Consider the following 21380-nt stretch of genomic DNA (forward strand, 5'->3'; position numbering starts at 1 on the left):
CGTGAACCTATGCAAAATAAACGTACACATACATGTTATTCAATCATTGCACCCACACCGTTCGCTGCGTAGCCTGACGTTAATATAGAACTTGGTTCTATTTGTGACGCTTGACGCTCTGCAAGTCCCACCTCTCCCATCTCCTCATTGGTTTAGAGGAGCAGATACCCATGTGGGTGATTGGAAGATGAACTGAGGTCCACAGTCCAGTCCAGTTTGTTGTAGTAATACACCTTTACAGTTGGTTTGCCAACCTGCCATATAAAATCCACAGAAGAAGAAGTCTAGGAGAGATTACTAGAAGGAGTATATGTGAAGGAGTATATGCGTCTGTAGTAAAGCCCTGTTCTGGTGCCTGGCCTCCCAGTGGGTGGGCCTATGCCCTCCCAGGCCCACCCATGGCTGGGCCCCTGCCCAGTCATGTGAAATCCATAGATTAGGGTCTAATGAATGTATTTAAATGGACTGATTTCCTTATATGAACTGTAACTCAGTAAAACTGTTGCCTTTATATTTGTGTTCAGTATAGGTTTCCCCTATTCCCTGAGTAGAGAACACACTGTTCCCTGAGTAGAGAACACACTGTTCCCTGAGTAGAGAACACACTGTTCCCTGAGTAGAGAACACACTGTTCCCTGAGTAGAGAACACACTGTTCCCTGAGTAGAGAACACACTGTTCCCTGAGTAGAGAACACACTGTTCCCCGAGTAGAGAACACCCTGTTCCCTGAGTAGAGAACACACTGTTCCCCGAGTAGAGAACACACTGTTCCCCGAGTAGAGAACACACTGTTCCCCGAGTAGAGAACACACTGTTCCCTGAGTAGAGAACACACTATTCCCTGAGTAGAGAACAAACTGTTCCCCGAGTAGAGAACACACTGTTCCCTGAGTAGAGAACACCCTGTTCCCCGAGTAGAGAACACACTGTTCCCTGAGTAGAGAACACCCTGTTCCCCGAGTAGAGAACACACTGTTCCCTGAGTAGAGAACACACTGTTCCCTGAGTAGAGAACACACTGTTCCCTGAGTAGAGAACACACTGTTCCCTGAGTAGAGAACACCCTGTTCCCTGAGTAGAGAACACCCTGTTCCCTGAGTAGAGAACACCCTGTTCCCTGAGTAGAGAACACCCTGTTCCCTGAGTAGAGAACACCCTGTTCCCTGAGTAGAGAACACACTGTTCCCTGAGTAGAGAACACCCTGTTCCCTGAGTAGAGAACACCCTGTTCCCTGAGTAGAGAACACCCTGTTCCCCGAGTAGAGAACACACTGTTCCCCGAGTAGAGAACACACTGTTCCCCGAGTAGAGAACACACTGTTCCCCGAGTAGAGAACACCCTGTTCCCTGAGTAGAGAACACCCTGTTCCCTGAGTAGAGAACACACTGTTCCCCGAGTAGAGAACACCCTGTTCCCCGAGTAGAGAACACACTGTTCCCCGAGTAGAGAACACACTGTTCCCCGAGTAGAGAACACACTGTTCCCCGAGTAGAGAACACCCTGTTCCCTGAGTAGAGAACACCCTGTTCCCCGAGTAGAGAACACCCTGTTCCCTGAGTAGAGAACACCCTGTTCCCTGAGTAGAGAACACACTGTTCCCCGAGTAGAGAGCACACTGTTCCCCGAGTAGAGAACACACGATTTTCTGTGACTCAAAATGGGTCGATATTCTACAAAAATCCAGAAATAAAAGGACATTTCAGGTAAAATAACAACACAATGTTTATATTCCATTGTCTAGCAACAGCAAGCTAGCTAGCTAAATGTCCACGACTGTTTATATGGCGTTTCGATCTGTCCCCAAATTAATATTGTTTGTTTTGATATATATCTCACTGTATTTCCTGATCGTGTCTGGTGTATATCTACTCTGTATTTCCTGATCGTGTCTGGTGTATATCTACTCTACATTTCCTGATCGTGTCTGGTGTATATCTACTCTGTATTTCCTGATCGTGTCTGGTGTATATCTACTCTGTATTTCCTGATCGTGTCTGGTGTATATCTACTCTGTATTTCCTGATCGTATCTGGTGTATATCTACCCTGTATTTCCTGATCGTGTCTGGTGTATATCTACTCTGTATTTCCTGATCCTGTCTGGTGTATATCTACTCTGTATTTCCTGATCGTGTCTGGTGTATATCTACTCTACATTTCCTGATCGTGTCTGGTGTATATCTACTCTGTATTTCCTGATCGTGTCTGGTGTATATCTACTCTGTATTTCCTGATCGTGTATGGTGTATATCTACTCTGTATTTCCTGATCGTGTCTGGTGTATATCTACTCTGTATTTCCTGATCGTGTATGGTGTATATCTACTCTGTATTTCCTGATCGTGTCTGGTGTATATCTACCCTGTATTTCCTGATCGTGTTTGGTGTATATCTACCCTGTATTTCCTGATCGTGTCTGGTGTATATCTACTCTGCATTTCCTGATCGTGTCTGGTGTATATCTACTCTGTATTTCCTGATCGTGTCTGGTGTATATCTACCCTGTATTTCCTGATCGTGTCTGGTGTATATCTACCCTGTATTTCCTGATTGTATCTGGTGTATATCTACCCTGTATTTCCTGATCCTGTCTGGTGTATATCTACTCTGCATTTCCTGATCGTGTCTGGTGTATATCTACTCTGTATTTCCTGATCGTGTCTGGTGTATATCTACCCTGTATTTCCTGATCGTGTCTGGTGTATATCTACTCTGCATTTCCTGATCGTGTCTGGTGTATATCTACTCTGTATTTCCTGATCGTGTCTGGTGTACATCTACTCTGTATTTCCTGATCGTGTCTGGGTGTATATCTACCCTGTATTTCCTGATCGTGTCTGGTGTATATCTACTCTGTATTTCCTGATCCTGTCTGGTGTATATCTACTCTGTATTTCCTGATCGTGTCTGGTGTATATCTACCCTGTATTTCCTGATCGTGTCTAGTGTGGATGGACAAACTCAACATGCGAGCGATGGCGCACGGGTGTGGTCGGTGTAGCCCGCATGATAGGTATTAGTTAAAAGTTTGCAAAAACACTAAAAGTATCGTTGCCCATACTGTCAATAACCACTACCACACGACGGGTCATCTTACCTGCGTAACACATCTCTTTCTAGCTGAGAACCATTGCTCATGGGTAATGTAGTTGTGATCTATACAGGGATGATGACTCTGGATGGGGGGGGGGGGGGGACGGATGAGGGAGGTGGGGTTAAACAACAACCATGGTGGTAAACCATACATGGGTTCAAATACTATTCGAAATCATTTCAAATACTTGATCTGTGTTTGCTTAAGGTGTGCCTGGCATAATGGACCAATGGGATAGTCCCAAAACGGCAAACCCCGCCCATTAGGCACTCCAGAGCAAACAATCAAAAGTATTTGAAAGATTTTAAATATAATTTGAACCCGGTCTGGTCATACATAGTATGTTCATGTGATGAAATAGACACATTCACAGCCAGACAACAACATGCTGAATGTAAATGTGAGAGAAGAAGAACTTATTGTCTTGTCAAACTGAACAGTGAGGTGAAGAGGGAGTATTGGTGAGGACAGACATCGTCAGCGGTTCAGAGGTCAACAGGAAGTCTTATTGTCTTGTCAAACAGAACAGGGAGGTGAAGAGGGAGTATTGGTGAGGACAGACATCGTCAGCGGTTCAGAGGTCAACATGAAGTCTTATTGTCCTGTCAAACAGAACAGGAAGAGGGAGTATTGGTGAGGACAGACATCGTCAGCGGTTCAGAGGTCAACATGAAGTCTTATTGTCCTGTCAAGCAGAACAGGGAGGTGAAGAGGGAGTATTGGTGAGGACAGACATCGTCAGCGGTTCAGAGGGTCAACATGAAGTCTTCAGTCACAGGAGCGATGCAGACAGAGGGAGATAGGTTATCACAGGAGGGTTGCAGACAGAGGGAGACAGGTTATCACAGGAGGGATGCAGACAGAGGGAGACAGGTTATCACAGGAGGGATGCAGACAGAGGGAGACAGGTTATCACAGGAGCGATGCAGACAGAGGGAGACAGGTTATCACAGGAGGGATGCAGACAGAGGGAGACAGGTTATCACAGGAGGGGTGCAGACAGAGAGAGACAGGTTATCACAGGAGCGATGCAGACAGAGAGAGACAGGTTATCACAGGAGGGAAGCAGACAGAGGGAGACAGGTTATCACAGGAGGGATGCAGACAGAGGGAGACAGGAGGGATGCAGACAGAGGGAGACAGGTTATCACAGGAGGGAAGCAGACAGAGGGAGACAGGTTATCACAGGAGGGGTGCAGACAGAGGGAGACAGGTTATCACAGGAGGGATGCAGACAGAGAGAGACAGGTTATCACAGGAGCGATGCAGACAGAGGGAGACAGGTTATCACAGGAGGGATGCAGACAGAGGGAGACAGGTTATCACAGGAGGGATGCAGACAGAGGGAGACAGGTTATAACAGGAGGGATGCAGACAGGTTATCACAGGAGGGATGCAGACAGAGGGAGACAGGTTATCACAGGAGGGATGCAGACAGGTTATCACAGGAGGGATGCAGACAGGTTATCACAGGAGGGATGCAGACAGAGGGAGACAGGAGGGATGCAGACAGAGGGAGACAGGTTATCACAGGAGGGATGCAGACAGAGGGAGACAGGTTATCACAGGAGGAATGCAGACAGAGGGAGACAGGTTATCACAGGAGGGTTGCAGACAGAGGGAGACAGGTTATCACAGGAGGGATGCAGACAGAGGGAGACAGGTTATCACAGGAGGGATGCAGACAGAGAGAGACAGGTTATCACAGGAGGGATGCAGACAGAGGGAGACAGGTTATCACAGGAGGGATGCAGACAGAGGGAGACAGGTTATCACAGGAGGGATGCAGACAGAGGGAGACAGGTTATCACAGGAGGGATGCAGACAGAGAGAGACAGGAGGGATGCAGACAGAGGGAGACAGGTTATCACAGGAGGGATGCAGACAGAGGGAGACAGGTTATCACAGGAGGGATGCAGACAGAGGGAGACAGGTTACCACAGGAGGGATGCAGACAGAGGGAGACAGGTTATCACAGGAGGGATGCAGACAGAGGGAGACAGGTTATCACAGGAGCGATGCAGACAGAGGGAGACAGGTTACCACAGGAGGGATGCAGACAGAGGGAGACAGGTTATCACAGGAGGGATGCAGACAGAGGGAGACAGGTTATCACAGGAGGGGTGCAGACAGAGGGAGACAGGTTATCACAGGAGGGATGCAGACAGAGGGAGACAGGTTATCACAGGAGGAATGCAGACAGAGGGAGACAGGTTATCACAGGAGGGATGCAGACAGAGGGAGACAGGTTATCACAGGAGCGATGCAGACAGAGGGAGACAGGTTATCACAGGAGGGGTGCAGACAGAGGGAGACAGGTTATCACAGGAGGGATGCAGACAGAGGGAGACAGGTTACCACAGGAGGGATGCAGACAGAGGGAGACAGGTTATCACAGGAGGGATGCAGACAGAGGGAGACAGGTTATCACAGGAGCGATGCAGACAGAGGGAGACAGGTTATCACAGGAGGGGTGCAGACAGAGGGAGACAGGTTATCACAGGAGGGGTGCAGACAGAGGGAGACAGGTTATCACAGGAGGGTTTGGATCAGAACAACAACATGTTGTATTGTTTTCGTTCTGTCCGTTATCCTCCAGGTGTTAGCGAAGACTCTCTGTCTCTCTCTCTCTCCTTTTCTCCCTCTCTCTCTGTCTCCCTTTCTCCCTATCTTTCTGTCTCCTTTTCTCCCTCTGTCTCCCTATCTTTCTGTCTCCTTTTCTCCCTCTGTCTCCTTTTCTCCCTCTGGCTCCTTTTCTCCCTCTGGCTCCTTTTCTCCCTCTGGCTCCTTTTCTCTCTCTGTCTCCTTTTCTCCCTATCTCTGTCTCCTTTTCTCCCTCTGTCTCCTTTTCTCTCTCTGTTTCTCTGTCTCCCCATCTTTATGTCTCCTTTTCTCCCTCTCTCTCTCTCATTTTCTCTCCCTCCCTCCTTCTTCTACTCTTTCTCCCTCCTCTCTCTCTCTATCCTCACTCTCTTCATTATCTCTCATCTCTTTCTCTTCCGACTAAACAGAATAAAATAAACTTTGCTCAGGCGCGGACCTAAATGAATCCAAATGGCTGTATCTGTAGAAAGTTCAGGTTGATAATGGCCGACCCTGCCCTTAACCCTACTCCTGTCTGGTAACAACTTGTTACATTTAATTGACAGGAACATTGAATCTCTTCATTCTGTCTGAGTGATTTTTAAAGGGGGAATCTGGGATTCAAAATATCCCACATTGGCAATAAAGTGGTCAGTATATATATATATATATCATTCATTTAAATGTTAAATCCCAGATTGCCCCTTTAAGGGGCTGTTTGTGTGCAGACAGTGGCTCTGTGACGTATCCCTGACAGTAATTTAATGGAATGTTTTAAAAAACAGCCTTCTGTGACAACAACATAACACTGTGCTACGCTAGTTAAACATCATAACACTGTGCTACGCTAGTTAACCAACATAACACTGTGCTACGCTAGTTAAACAACATAACACTGTGCTACGCTAGTTAAACATCATAACACTGTGCTACGCTAGTTAAACATCATAACACTGTGCTACGCTAGTTAAACATCATAACACTGTGCTACGCTAGTTAAACAACATAACACTGTGCTACGCTAGTTAAACATCATAACACTGTGCTACGCTAGTTAAACATCATAACACTCTGCTACGCTAGTTAAACATAACACTGTGCTACGCTAGTTAAACATCATAACACTGTGCTACGCTAGTTAAACAACATAACACTGTGCTACGCTAGTTAAATAACATAACACTGTGCTACGCTAGTTAACCAACATAACACTGTGCTACGCTAGTTAAACATCATAACACTGTGCTACGCTAGTTAACCAACATAACACTGTGCTACGCTAGTTAAACAACATAACACTGTGCTACGCTAGTTAAACATCATAACACTGTGCTACGCTAGTTAAACATCATAACACTGTGCTACGCTAGTTAAACAACATAACACTGTGCTACGCTAGTTACACATCACACTGTGCTACGCTAGTTAAACATCATAACACTGTGCTACGCTAGTTAAACATCATAACACTGTGCTACGCTAGTTAAACATCATAACACTGTGCTACGCTAGTTAAACATCATAACACTGTGCTACGCTAGTTAAACATCATAACACTGTGCTACGCTAGTTAAACATCATAACACTGTGCTACGCTAGTTAAACAACATAACACTGTGCTACGCTAGTTAAACATCATAACACTGTGCTACGCTAGTTAAACAACATAACACTGTGCTACGCTAGTTAAACAACAGAACACTGTGCTACGCTAGTTAAACAACATAGCACTGTGCTACGCTAGTTAAACAACATAACACTGTGCTACGCTAGTTAAACATCATAACACTGTGCTACGCTAGTTAAACATCATAACACTGTGCTACGCTAGTTAAACATCATAACACTGTGCTACGCTAGTTAAACAACATAACACTGTGCTACGCTAGTTAAACAACATAGCACTGTGCTACGCTAGTTAAACATCACACTGTGCTACGCTAGTTAAACAACATATCACTGTGCTACGCTAGTTAAACAACCAAACACTGTGCTACGCTAGTTAAACAACATATCACTGTGCTACGCTAGTTAAACATCATAACACTGTGCTACGCTAGTTAAACAACATAACACTGTGCTACGCTAGTTAAACATCATAACACTGTGCTACGCTAGTTAAACAACATAACACTGTGCTACGCTAGTTAAACATCACACTGTGCTACGCTAGTTAAACAACATATCACTGTGCTACGCTAGTTAAACAACCAAACACTGTGCTACGCTAGTTAAACAACATATCACTGTGCTACGCTAGTTAAACATCATAACACTGTGCTACGCTAGTTAAACAACATAACACTGTGCTACGCTAGTTAAACATCATAACACTGTGCTACGCTAGTTAAACATCATAACACTGTGCTACGCTAGTTAAACATCATAACACTGTGCTACGCTAGTTAAACATCATAACACTGTGCTACGCTAGTTAAACAACATAACACTGTGCTACGCTAGTTAAACATCATAACACTGTGCTACGCTAGTTAAACATCATAACACTGTGCTACGCTAGTTAAACATCATAACACTGTGCTACGCTAGTTAAACAACATAACACTGTGCTACGCTAGTTAAACATAACACTGTGCTACGCTAGTTAAACATCATAACACTGTGCTACGCTAGTTAAACATCATAACACTGTGCTACGCTAGTTACACAACATAGCACTGTGCTACGCTAGTTAAACATCATAACACTGTGCTACGCTAGTTAAACATAACACTGTGCTACGCTAGTTAAACAACATAACACTGTGCTACGCTAGTTAAACAACATAACACTGTGCTACGCTAGTTAAACAACATAACACTGTGCTACGCTAGTTAAATAACATAACACTGTGCTACGCTAGTTAAACATCATAACACTGTGCTACGCTAGTTAAACAACATAACACTGTGCTACGCTAGTTAAACAACATAACACTGTGCTACACTAGTTAAACAACATAACACTGTGCTACGCTAGTTAAACAACATAACACTGTGCTACGCTAGTTAAACAACATCACACTGTGCTACGCTAGTTAAACATAACACTGTGCTACGCTAGTTAAACAACATAACACTGTGCTACGCTAGTTCAACATCATAACACTGTGCTACGCTAGTTAAACATCATAACACTGTGCTACGCTAGTTAAACATAACACTGTGCTACGCTAGTTAAACATCATAACACTGTTCTACGCTAGTTAAACAACATAGCACTGTGCTACGCTAGTTAAACAACATAGCACTGTGCTACGCTAGTTAAACATCATAACACTGTGCTACGCTAGTTAAACATCATAACACTGTGCTACGCTAGTTAAACATCATAACACTGTGCTACGCTAGTTAAACATTATAACACTGTGCTACGCTAGTTCAACATCATAACACTGTGCTACGCTAGTTAAACATCATAACACTGTGCTACGCTAGTTAAACATCATAACACTGTGCTACGCTAGTTAAACAACATAACACTGTGCTACGCTAGTTAAACATCATAACACTATGCTACGCTAGTTTAACATCATAACACTGTGCTACGCTAGTTCAACATCATAACACTGTGCTACGCTAGTTAAACATCATAACACTGTGCTACGCTAGTTAAACATCATAACACTGTGCTACGCTAGTTAAACAACATAACACTGTGCTACGCTAGTTAAACATCATAACACTATGCTACGCTAGTTTAACATCATAACACTGTGCTACGCTAGTTCAACATCATAACACTGTGCTACGCTAGTTAAACATCATAACACTGTGCTACGCTAGTTAAACATAACACTGTGCTACGCTAGTTAAACAACATAACACTGTGCTACGCTAGTTACACAACATAACACTGTGCTACGCTAGTTAACCAACATAACACTGTGCTACACTAGTTAAACAACATAACACTGTGCTACGCTAGTTAAACATCAAATCACTGTGCTACGCTAGTTAAACAACATAACACTGTGCTACGCTAGTTACACAACATAACACTGTGCTACGCTAGTTAAACAACATAACACTGTGCTACGCTAGTTAACCAACATAACACTGTGCTACGCTAGTTAATCATAACACTGTGCTACGCTAGTTAAACATCAAATCACTGTGCTACGCTAGTTAAACAACATAACACTGTGCTACGCTAGTTAAACATCAAATCACTGTGCTACGCTAGTTAAACAACATAACACTGTGCTACGCTAGTTACACAACATAACACTGTGCTACGCTAGTTAACCAACATAACACTGTGCTACACTAGTTAATCATAACACTGTGCTACGCTAGTTAAACATCATAACACTGTGCTACGCTAGTTAAACAACATAACACTGTGCTACGCTAGTTAAACATCATAACACTGTGCTACGCTAGTTAAACATCATAACACTGTGCTACGCTAGTTAACCAACATAACACTGTGCTACGCTAGTTAAACATCATAACAGTGTGCTACGCTAGTTAAACATCATAACACTGTGCTACGCTAGTTAAACATCATAACACTGTGCTACGCTAGTTAAACAACATAACACTGTGCTACGCTAGTTAACCAACATAACACTGTGCTACGCTAGTTAAACATCATAACACTGTGCTACGCTAGTTAAACAACATAACACTGTGCTACGCTAGTTAAACATCATAGCACTGTGCTACGCTAGTTAAACATCATAACACTGTGCTACGCTAGTTAAACAACATAACACTGTGCTACGCTAGTTAAACAACATAACACTGTGCTACGCTAGTTAAACATCATAACACTGTGCTACGCTAGTTAAACAACATAACACTGTGCTACGCTAGTTAAACATCATAACACTGTGCTACGCTAGTTAAACATCATAACACTGTGCTACGCTAGTTAAACAACATAACACTGTGCTACGCTAGTCAACATAACACTGTGCTACGCTAGTTAAACATCATAACACTGTGCTACGCTAGTTAAACATCATAACACTGTGCTACGCTAGTTAAACATCATAACACTGTGCTACGCTAGTTAAACAACATAACACTATGCTACGCTAGTTAAACAACATAACACTGTGCTACGCTAGTTAAACATCATAACACTGTGCTACGCTAGTTAAACAACATAACACTGTGCTACGCTAGTTAAACAACAGAACACTGTGCTACGCTAGTTAAACAACATAGCACTGTGCTACGCTAGTTAAACAACATAACACTGTGCTACGCTAGTTAAACATCATAACACTGTGCTACGCTAGTTAAACAACATAACACTCTGCTACGCTAGTTAAACATCATAACACTGTGCTACGCTAGTTAAACAACATAGCACTCTGCTACGCTAGTTAAACAACATAATACTGTGCTACGCTAGTTAAACATCATAACACTGTGCTACGCTAGTTAAACAACATAACACTCTGCTACGCTAGTTAAACAACATAACACTGTGCTACGCTAGTTAAACAACATAACACTGTGCTACGCTAGTTAAACAACATAGCACTGTGCTACGCTAGTTAAACATCATAACACTGTGCTACGCTAGTTAAACATCATAACACTGTGCTACGCTAGTTAAACAACATAACACTGTGCTACGCTAGTTAAACATCATACTGTGCTACGCTAGTTAAACAACATATCACTGTGCTACGCTAGTTAAACAACATAACACTGTGCTACGCTAGTTAAACAACATAACACTGTGCTACGCTAGTTAAACAACATAACACTGTGCTACGCTAGTTAAACATCATAACACTGTGCTACGCTAGTTAAACATAACACTGTGCTACGCTAGTTAAACAACATAGCACTGTGCTACGCTAGTTAAACAACATAACACTGTGCTACGCTAGTTAAACATCATAACACTGTGCTACGCTAGTTAAACATCATAACACTGTGCTACGCTAGTTAAACATCATAACACTGTGCTACGCTAGTTAAACATCATAACACTGTGCTACGCTAGTTAAACATCATAACACTGTGCTACGCTAGTTAAACATAACACTGTGCTACGCTAGTTAAACAACATAACACTGTGCTACGCTAGTTAAACATCATAACACTGTGCTACGCTAGTTAAACATCATAGCACTGTGCTACGCTAGTTAAACATCATAACACTGTGCTACGCTAGTTAAACATCATAACACTGTGCTACGCTAGTTAAACAACATCACACTGTGCTACGCTAGTTAAACAACATAACACTGTGCTACGCTAGTTAAACAACATAGCACTGTGCTACGCTAGTTAAACATCATAACACTGTGCTACGCTACTTAAACATCATAACACTGTGCTACGCTAGTTAAACAACATAACACTGTGCTACGCTAGTTAAACAACATAACACTGTGCTACGCTAGTTAAACATCATAACACTGTGCTACGCTAGTTAAACAACATAACACTCTGCTACGCTAGTTAAACAACATAACACTGTGCTACGCTAGTTAAACATCATAACACTGTGCTACGCTAGTTAAACATCATAACACTGTGCTACGCTAGTTAAACAACATAACACTGTGCTACGCTAGTTAAACAACATAACACTGTGCTACGCTAGTTAAACATCATAACACTGTGCTACGCTAGTTAAACAACATAACACTGTGCTACGCTAGTTAACCAACATAACACTGTGCTACGCTAGTTAAACATCATAACACTGTGCTACGCTAGTTAAACAACATAACACTGTGCTACGCTAGTTAAACAACATCACACTGTTCTACGCTAGTTAAACAACATCACACTGTGCTACGCTAGTTAAACATCATAACACTGTGCTACGCTAGTTAAACAACATAACACTATGCTACGCTAGTTAAACAACATAACACTGTGCTACGCTAGTTAAACATAACACTGTGCTACGCTAGTTAAACAACATAACACTGTGCTACGCTAGTTAAACATCATAACACTGTGCTACGCTAGTTAAACAACATAACACTGTGCTACGCTAGTTAAACATCATAACACTGTGCTACGCTAGTTAAACATCATAACACTGTGCTACGCTAGTTAAACAACATAACACTGTGCTACGCTAGTTAAACATCATAACACTGTGCTACGCTAGTTAAACATAACACTGTGCTACGCTAGTTAAACAACATAGCACTGTGCTACGCTAGTTAAACATCATAACACTGTGCTACGCTAGTTAAACATCATAACACTGTGCTACGCTAGTTAAACAACATCACACTGTGCTACGCTAGTTAAACAACATAACACTGTGCTACGCTAGTTAAACAACATAGCACTGTGCTACGCTAGTTAAACATCATAACACTGTGCTACGCTACTTAAACATCATAACACTGTGCTACGCTAGTTAAACAACATAACACTGTGCTACGCTAGTTAAACAACATAACACTGTGCTACGCTAGTTAAACATCATAACACTGTGCTACGCTAGTTAAACATCATAACACTGTGCTACGCTAGTTAAACAACATAACACTGTGCTACGCTAGTTAAACAACATAACACTGTGCTACGCTAGTTAACCAACATAACACTATGCTACGCTAGTTAAACAACATAACACTGTGCTACGCTAGTTAAACATAACACTGTGCTACGCTAGTTAAACATCATAACACTGTGCTACGCTAGTTAAACAACATAACACTGTGCTACGCTAGTTAAACATAACACTGTGCTACGCTAGTTAAACATAACACTGTGCTACGCTAGTTAAACATCATAACACTGTGCTACGCTAGTTAAACAACATAACACTGTGCTACGCTAGTTAAACAACATATCACTGTGCTACGCTAGTTAAACATCATAACACTGTGCTACGCTAGTTACACATCATAGCACTGTGCTACGCTAGTTAAACAACATAACACTATGCTACGCTAGTTAAACAAGCCTTAAACACTGCTGAGCAACAGCCTGTTTAACTCCAGTTCATCAGGTCTCATCGTGATCATATTACTTGGGAGTGACAGGTGTATGTATGTGGACTGCCAACAATGCATTAGTCTTATTTGAGTGCTCTGGGCTGGTACTGTGGTAGTGGTGTACAGGCACTCGAATGAGCCAAATAAGCAGACGGCTAGTTGTGGGATTGTGATGACAGGGATAGCAGGCGTTTGCATGGACTGGCTGCATGGGAAACAGTGCAGCCAGTCCAGTAAGATGGACACACACACACACACACGGACACACACCTACACACACGGACACACACATACACACACGGACACACACACACAGAGGGGCGGCAGGTAGCCTAGTGGTTAGAGCGTTGGGCTAGTAACTTAAAGGTTACTCGATCAAATCCCCGAGCTGACAAGGAAAAAATATCTGTCGTTCTGTCCCTGAACAAGGCAGTTAACCCACTGTTCCCCGGTAGGCCGTCATTGTAAATAAGAATGTGTTCTTAACCCGACTTGCCTTGTTAAATAAAGGTTAAAAAATAAATCAAACACAGAATAAATTAACAGTCAGACATGGAGCCAAATGAAGCCTAGGAATCTATTAGTACTGTGACAACTATTAGATGTACAGAGACGTATTACCTGTTAATATTAACTACAGAGACGTATTACCTGTTAATATTAACTACAGAGACGTATTACCTGTGTTCCTCCACACACTGGACAGCCAGGGAACAGCAGAGGTCTGGGTGTGAGCCTCTGGGTGTGAGCCATGATGCTGCACCGATCACCACTGTCCACAGGGGGCGCTCTCTCACTGCTCCAGGACAGGGGCCGTTCTACAGGGGCCTGCCTCGGGGTGCCTACCCGCTGGAGAGAAGCCTCAGTGGGTGTGGAGGGGAGGGAAGGACACCCATGCCCCTGGATCTGTCCTTGACCTCCATCCCCACCGAGCCGCCTGTCCCTGCCCAGTTCGGGTGCTCCTCCCTGGGGTGGAGGATCCCTGAAGGCCAGGGTGTGCAGGAGATTCCTGGGGCTGTCGTACTGTAGTCTGAGAAGGCTGGGTGCCTGGTACTCCTCACTCTGCCACCGGGGGGCGCCAGAGCTATAACCACTAGTCGTGGAGGCGGAGGAGCAAGACGGGGGGCAGGAGCAGGGAGTAGGGGGGGAGAGAGGGCCGGGCTCAGGGGTCCTTAAGGACAGAGGAGGAGGTGGAGGAGGTAGAATGGGTGGAGGAAGAGGAGGTAGAGAGGGAGGAGGGGGAGGTAGAGAAAGAGGAGGTAGAGAGAGAAGAGGGGGAGGTAGACTAAGGACAGACCCAAACTCCTCCCCTCCTCCTTGACTGGCTGTGTCCAGGCTGCCCGTACAGGAAGAGAGGCTCCCAGAGTAAGACGATTGGCTGCTGGCCGTGGCGATGCCTATCCCGCTGTCTAATGAGCTTTGGCGCCCGCTGTCGTGGAGACTGCGAGAGTGGGAAGGCGGTTTGAAAGGAGGGCGATTCATGACAGCATTATAGAGATCCTCGTCCAGATTGGTCGAGGACCTCGCAGTGGGAGGGGCCGACAGGGTCTCGGTTGAGGAAGTGGGGCGTTTTGGCTCTGGCCATAAAGGGAAGTGGCTTCCGTAGCTGGCGTCTGATTGGCTGGAGGAGGAGGAAGAGATACTGCTGCGGTCGTCCCCGGCAACGGAGGTGCTGTAACTGGAGGTGGAGGCTGGGGGAGATATTATTGATTAGCTGACTGATTGATTGATTGATCAAAGGTCAAATAATTTAAGATTTAAGTGAATGATGGATTGATTGATTAATAGATTCATAAAACGGTGAACTACTAACAACACCGTTTATTGATGGGTCAAACAGTCAGGAGATGAACTGAAAACTGGGATTATTGATTGAGGTATTGATTGATTACCTGTACTGCTCTGTCTACTGCTGTGGGACAGCATACTGAGTCTTCTCTCTAGTTCCGATGCTTCATGGTTGATCCTCTCCTCTGAGGAGGACCGGCTAGCACTGGGATCTACACACACACAAACACACACACACACACACACACACACACACACACACACACACACACACACACACACACACACACACACACACACACACACACACACACACACACACACACACACACACACACACACACACACACACACAGACACAGACACAGGGAAAGGAGTAACATATCCACAGCTTTATCTACTGGCTCTATAATGAACACATGTACCGATGGGCTCTATAATGAACACAGGTACTGAAACCATAGTCTATATAATGAACACAGGTACTGATGGGCTCTATAATGAACACAGGTACTGAAACCATAGTCTATATAATGAACACAGGTACTGAAACCCTGGGCTCTATAATGAACACAGGTACTGATGGGCTCTATAATGAACACAGGTACTGAAACCATAGTCTATATAATGAACACAGGTACTGAAACCATAGTCTATATAATGAACACAGGTACTGATGGGCTCTATAATGAACACATGTACTGAAACCCTGGTCTCTATAATGAACACAGGTACTGATGGGCTCTATAATGAACACAGGTACTGAAACCATAGTCTATATAATGAACACAGGTACTGAAACCATAGTCTATATAATGAACACAGGTACTGATGGGCTCTATAATGAACACATGTACTGAAACCCTGGTCTCTATAATGAACACAGGTACTGATGGGCTCTATAATGAACACAGGTACTGAAACCCTGGTCTCTATAATGAACACAGGTACTGAAACCCTGGTCTCTATAATGAACACAGGTACTGAAACCCTGGTCTCTATAATGAACACAGGTACTGAAACCCTGGTCTCTATAATGAACACAGGTACTGAAACCAACACAGGTACTGATGGGCTCTATAACGAACACAGGTACTGAAACCATGGTCTCTATAATGACAACAGGTACTGAAACCCTGGTCTCTATAATGAACACAGGTACTGAAACCCTGGTCTCTATAATGAACACAGGTACTGAAACCATGGGCTCTACAATGACAACAGGTACTGAAACCATGGGCTCTACAATGACAACAGGTACTGAAACCATGGGCTCTATAATGAACACAGGTACTGAAACCATGGTCTCTATAATGAACACAGGTACTGAAACCCTGGTCTCTATAATGAACACAGGTACTGAAACCATGAGCTCTATAACGGACACAGGTACTGAAACCCTGGTCTCTATAATGAACACAGGTACTGAAACCCTGGTCTCTATAATGAACACAGGTACTGAAACCCTGGGCTCTATAATGAACACATGTACTGATGGGCTCTATAATGAACACATGTACTGAAACCCTGGTCTCTATAATGAACACAGGTACTGATGGGCTCTATAATGAACACAGGTACTGAAACCATAGTCTATATAATGAACACAGGTACTGAAACCATAGTCTATATAATGAACACAGGTACTGATGGGCTCTATAATGAACACATGTACTGAAACCCTGGTCTCTATAATGAACACAGGCACTGATGGGCTCTATAATGAACACAGGTACTGAAACCATAGTCTATATAATGAACACAGGTACTGAAACCATAGTCTATATAATGAACACAGGTACTGATGGGCTCTATAATGAACACATGTACTGAAACCCTGGTCTCTATAATGAACACAGGTACTGATGGGCTCTATAATGAACACAGGTACTGAAACCCTGGTCTCTATAATGAACACAGGTACTGAAACCCTGGTCTCTATAATGAACACAGGTACTGAAACCCTGGTCTCTATAATGAACACAGGTACTGAAACCCTGGTCTCTATAATGAACACAGGTACTGAAACCAACACAGGTACTGATGGGCTCTATAACGAACACAGGTACTGAAACCATGGTCTCTATAATGACAACAGGTACTGAAACCCTGGTCTCTATAATGAACACAGGTACTGAAACCCTGGTCTCTATAATGAACACAGGTACTGAAACCATGGGCTCTACAATGACAACAGGTACTGAAACCATGGGCTCTACAATGACAACAGGTACTGAAACCATGGGCTCTATAATGAACACAGGTACTGAAACCATGGTCTCTATAATGAACACAGGTACTGAAACCCTGGTCTCTATAATGAACACAGGTACTGAAACCATGAGCTCTATAACGGACACAGGTACTGAAACCCTGGTCTCTATAATGAACACAGGTACTGAAACCCTGGTCTCTATAATGAACACAGGTACTGAAACCCTGGTCTCTACAATGACAACAGGTACTGAAACCCTGGTCTCTACAATGACAACAGGTACTGTAAGAAAGGGTCAGACAGATCTCTCAACTCTCTCTTTTTAAAATGTAGTTAAGCATAAACATATCCACATGTAAATGGATCTGCATTAGTATGACACATCAAAAGGCTCAATGCTAAGTTACACCTCACCATTCCGTGTTGGGAGTTATTACATAAAACCCATCAGAATTATGGGAACATGTCGAAGTCGGAAAAAGGTTTTCCCGGAGTGTGATGTAATATGGAGGACCGGCAAGCCTGCCTATTTTTATTATGATGTTAACTTTATATAATGTAAACATTTTCTAAATAACAAGCAAATACTTTTTGAATTTGTTACAATTCAACTTGCAAGGTTGCTAGCCAACTAGCCTGCTAACTATAGCCCTACTAGCCTGCTAACTATAGCCCTACTAGCCTGCTAACTATAGCCCTACTAGCCTGCTAACTATAGCCCTACTAGCCTGCTAACTATAGCCCTACTAGCCTGCTAACTATAGCCCTACTAGCCTGCAAACTATAGCCCTACTAGCCTGCAAACTATAGCCCTACTAGCCTGCAAACTATAGCCCTACTAGCCTGCAAACTATAGCCCTACTAGCCTGCAAACTATAGCCCTACTAGCCTGCTAACTATAGCCCTACTAGCCTGCTAACTATAGCCCTACTAGCCTGCTAACTATTGCCCTACTATCCTGCTAACTATAGCCCTACTAGCCTGCTAACTATAGCCTTACTAGCCTGCTAACATTACGTTAGCACTGAATGAGTCAGACAGTTGCTATTAACTCCTAGCTTACAGCTACATTAAAGTAAACCAACGTTTAGGAAATACATAACGCCGTCTAACCAGTTATCAAAGAATGTTAGCTATAGGCAGTTATCTTGGCCAGCTAATAGCTATTTAGCCAAATAGCTATTAGCCTAGCCAGCCAGCTAAGATGAGCTATTTAGCCAAATAGCTATTAGCCTAGCCAGCCAGCTAATAGCTATTTAGCAAACTAGCTATTAGCCTAGCCAGCCTAGCCAACCACCACGGTTACGGTCGACAAGCTAGAGCCCAACTACTGGAGACCAGCTAGAACACAACAGCTAAAACATAACCGCAGATTAAAAGCAAAGAGAGAGCAGAGACTTAAAGATTGATAGTTGGGGCCCATCGGATGGTTAAATGTTTAAAAGAGTACAGGCTGAGTTATCTACCAAAGTGAGGGGGAGGCAGGCTGAGTTAACTACCAAAGTGATGGGGAGGCAGGCTGAGTTAACTACCAAAGTGAGGGGAGGCAGGCTGAGTTATCTACCAAAGTGAGGGGAGGCAGGCTGAGTTATCTACCAAAGTGAGGGGGAGGCAGGCTGAGTTAGCTACCAAAGTTAGGGGGAGGCAGGCTGAGTTAACTACCAAAGTGAGGGGGGGGGGGGAGGCAGGCTGAGTTAACTACCAAAGTGAGGGGGGGGGGGGGGGGCAGGCTGAGTTAACTACCAAAGTGATGGGGGAGGCAGGCTGAGTTAACTACCAAAGTGAGGGGAGGCAGGCTGAGTTAACTACCAAAGTGAGGGGGAGGCAGGCTGAGTTAACTACCAAAGTGAGGGGGGGGGGGGGCAGGCTGAGTTAACTACCAAAGTGATGGGGGAGGCAGGCTGAGTTAACTACCAAAGTGAGGGGGAGGCAGGCTGAGTTAACTACCAAAGTGAGGGGGGGGGGGCAGGCTGAGTTAACTACCAAAGTGAGGGGGGGGCAGGCTGAGTTAACTACCAATGTGAGGGGAGGCAGGCTGAGTTAACTACCAATGTGAGGGGAGGCAGGCTGAGTTAACTACCAATGTGAGGGGAGGCAGGCTGAGTTAACTACCAATGTGAGGGGAGGCAGGCTGAGTTAACTACCAAAGTGAGGGGAGGCAGGCTGAGTTATCTACCAAAGTGAGGGGAGGCAGGCTGAGTTATCTACCAAAGTGAGGGGGAGGCAGGCTGAGTTAGCTACCAAAGTTAGGGGGAGGCAGGCTGAGTTAACTACCAAAGTGAGGGGGGGGGGGAGGCAGGCTGAGTTAACTACCAAAGTGAGGGGGGGGGGGGCAGGCTGAGTTAACTACCAAAGTGATGGGGGAGGCAGGCTGAGTTAACTACCAAAGTGAGGGGAGGCAGGCTGAGTTAACTACCAAAGTGAGGGGGAGGCAGGCTGAGTTAACTACCAAAGTGAGGGGGGGGGGGGGGGCAGGCTGAGTTAACTACCAAAGTGATGGGGGAGGCAGGCTGAGTTAACTACCAAAGTGAGGGGGAGGCAGGCTGAGTTAACTACCAAAGTGAGGGGGGGGGGGCAGGCTGAGTTAACTACCAAAGTGAGGGGGGGGCAGGCTGAGTTAACTACCAATGTGAGGGGAGGCAGGCTGAGTTAACTACCAATGTGAGGGGAGGCAGGCTGAGTTAACTACCAATGTGAGGGGAGGCAGGCTGAGTTAACTACCAATGTGAGGGGAGGCAGGCTGAGTTAACTACCAATGTGAGGGGAGGCAGGCTGAGTTAACTACCAATGTGAGGGGAGGCAGGCTGAGTTAACTACCAATGTGAGGGGAGGCAGGCTGAGTTAACTACCAATGTGAGGGGAGGCAGGCTGAGTTAACTACCAATGTGAGGGGAGGCAGGCTGAGTTAACTACCAAAGTGAGGGGGGGGGGGGGGGGCAGGCTGAGTTAGCTACCAAAGTGAGAGGGAGGCAGGCTGAGTTAACTACCAAAGTGAGTGGGAGGCAGGCTGAGTTAGCCACCAAAGTGAGGGGGGGGGGGGGGGGGCAGGCTGAGTTAACTACCAAAGTGAGGGGGGGGGGGGGGGGGGGCAGGCTGAGTTAACTACCAAAGTGATGGGGGAGGCAGGCTGAGTTAACTACCAAAGTGAGGGGAGGCAGGCTGAGTTAACTACCAAAGTGAGGGGGAGGCAGGCTGAGTTAACTACCAAAGTGAGGGGGGGGGGGGGGGGCAGGCTGAGTTAACTACCAAAGTGATGGGGGAGGCAGGCTGAGTTAACTACCAAAGTGAGAGGGAGGCAGGCTGAGTTAACTACCAAAGTGAGGGGGGGGGGGCAGGCTGAGTTAACTACCAAAGTGAGGGGGGGGCAGGCTGAGTTAACTACCAATGTGAGGGGAGGCAGGCTGAGTTAACTACCAATGTGAGGGGAGGCAGGCTGAGTTAACTACCAATGTGAGGGGAGGCAGGCTGAGTTAACTACCAATGTGAGGGGAGGCAGGCTGAGTTAACTACCAATGTGAGGGGAGGCAGGCTGAGTTAACTACCAATGTGAGGGGAGGCAGGCTGAGTTAACTACCAATGTGAGGGGAGGCAGGCTGAGTTAACTACCAATGTGAGGGGAGGCAGGCTGAGTTAACTACCAATGTGAGGGGAGGCAGGCTGAGTTAACTACCAAAGTGAGGGGGGGGGGGGGCAGGCTGAGTTAGCTACCAAAGTGAGAGGGAGGCAGGCTGAGTTAACTACCAAAGTGAGTGGGAGGCAGGCTG

At 44.9% G+C, this 21380-nt stretch overlaps 1 protein-coding gene across 2 annotated transcripts in view; it reads right to left on the reverse strand.

The window, feature by feature from the left end:
* The window catches only part of LOC129843274 (proline-rich protein 36-like), a 42210-nt gene that overhangs the window by 13682 nt on the left and 7148 nt on the right, over positions 1 to 21380 (reverse strand). The window contains exons 2-4 of one of the 2 annotated variants that reach the window (XM_055911901.1): positions 15506 to 15613; positions 14295 to 15304; positions 3098 to 3175 (exon numbers count right to left, since the gene is read on the reverse strand). In XM_055911901.1, the coding sequence (XP_055767876.1) occupies positions 3098 to 3175; positions 14295 to 15304; positions 15506 to 15539 (1122 nt within the window). In that variant the 5' untranslated portion in view covers positions 15540 to 15613. The remainder of the gene's footprint in view (positions 1 to 3097; positions 3176 to 14294; positions 15305 to 15505; positions 15614 to 21380) is intronic. The other variant, XM_055911900.1, reaches the window with a different exon arrangement.

The sequence above is a fragment of the Salvelinus fontinalis genome, unplaced genomic scaffold, assembly GCF_029448725.1.
Source record: "Salvelinus fontinalis isolate EN_2023a unplaced genomic scaffold, ASM2944872v1 scaffold_0103, whole genome shotgun sequence".
Lineage (NCBI taxonomy): Eukaryota > Metazoa > Chordata > Actinopteri > Salmoniformes > Salmonidae > Salvelinus > Salvelinus fontinalis.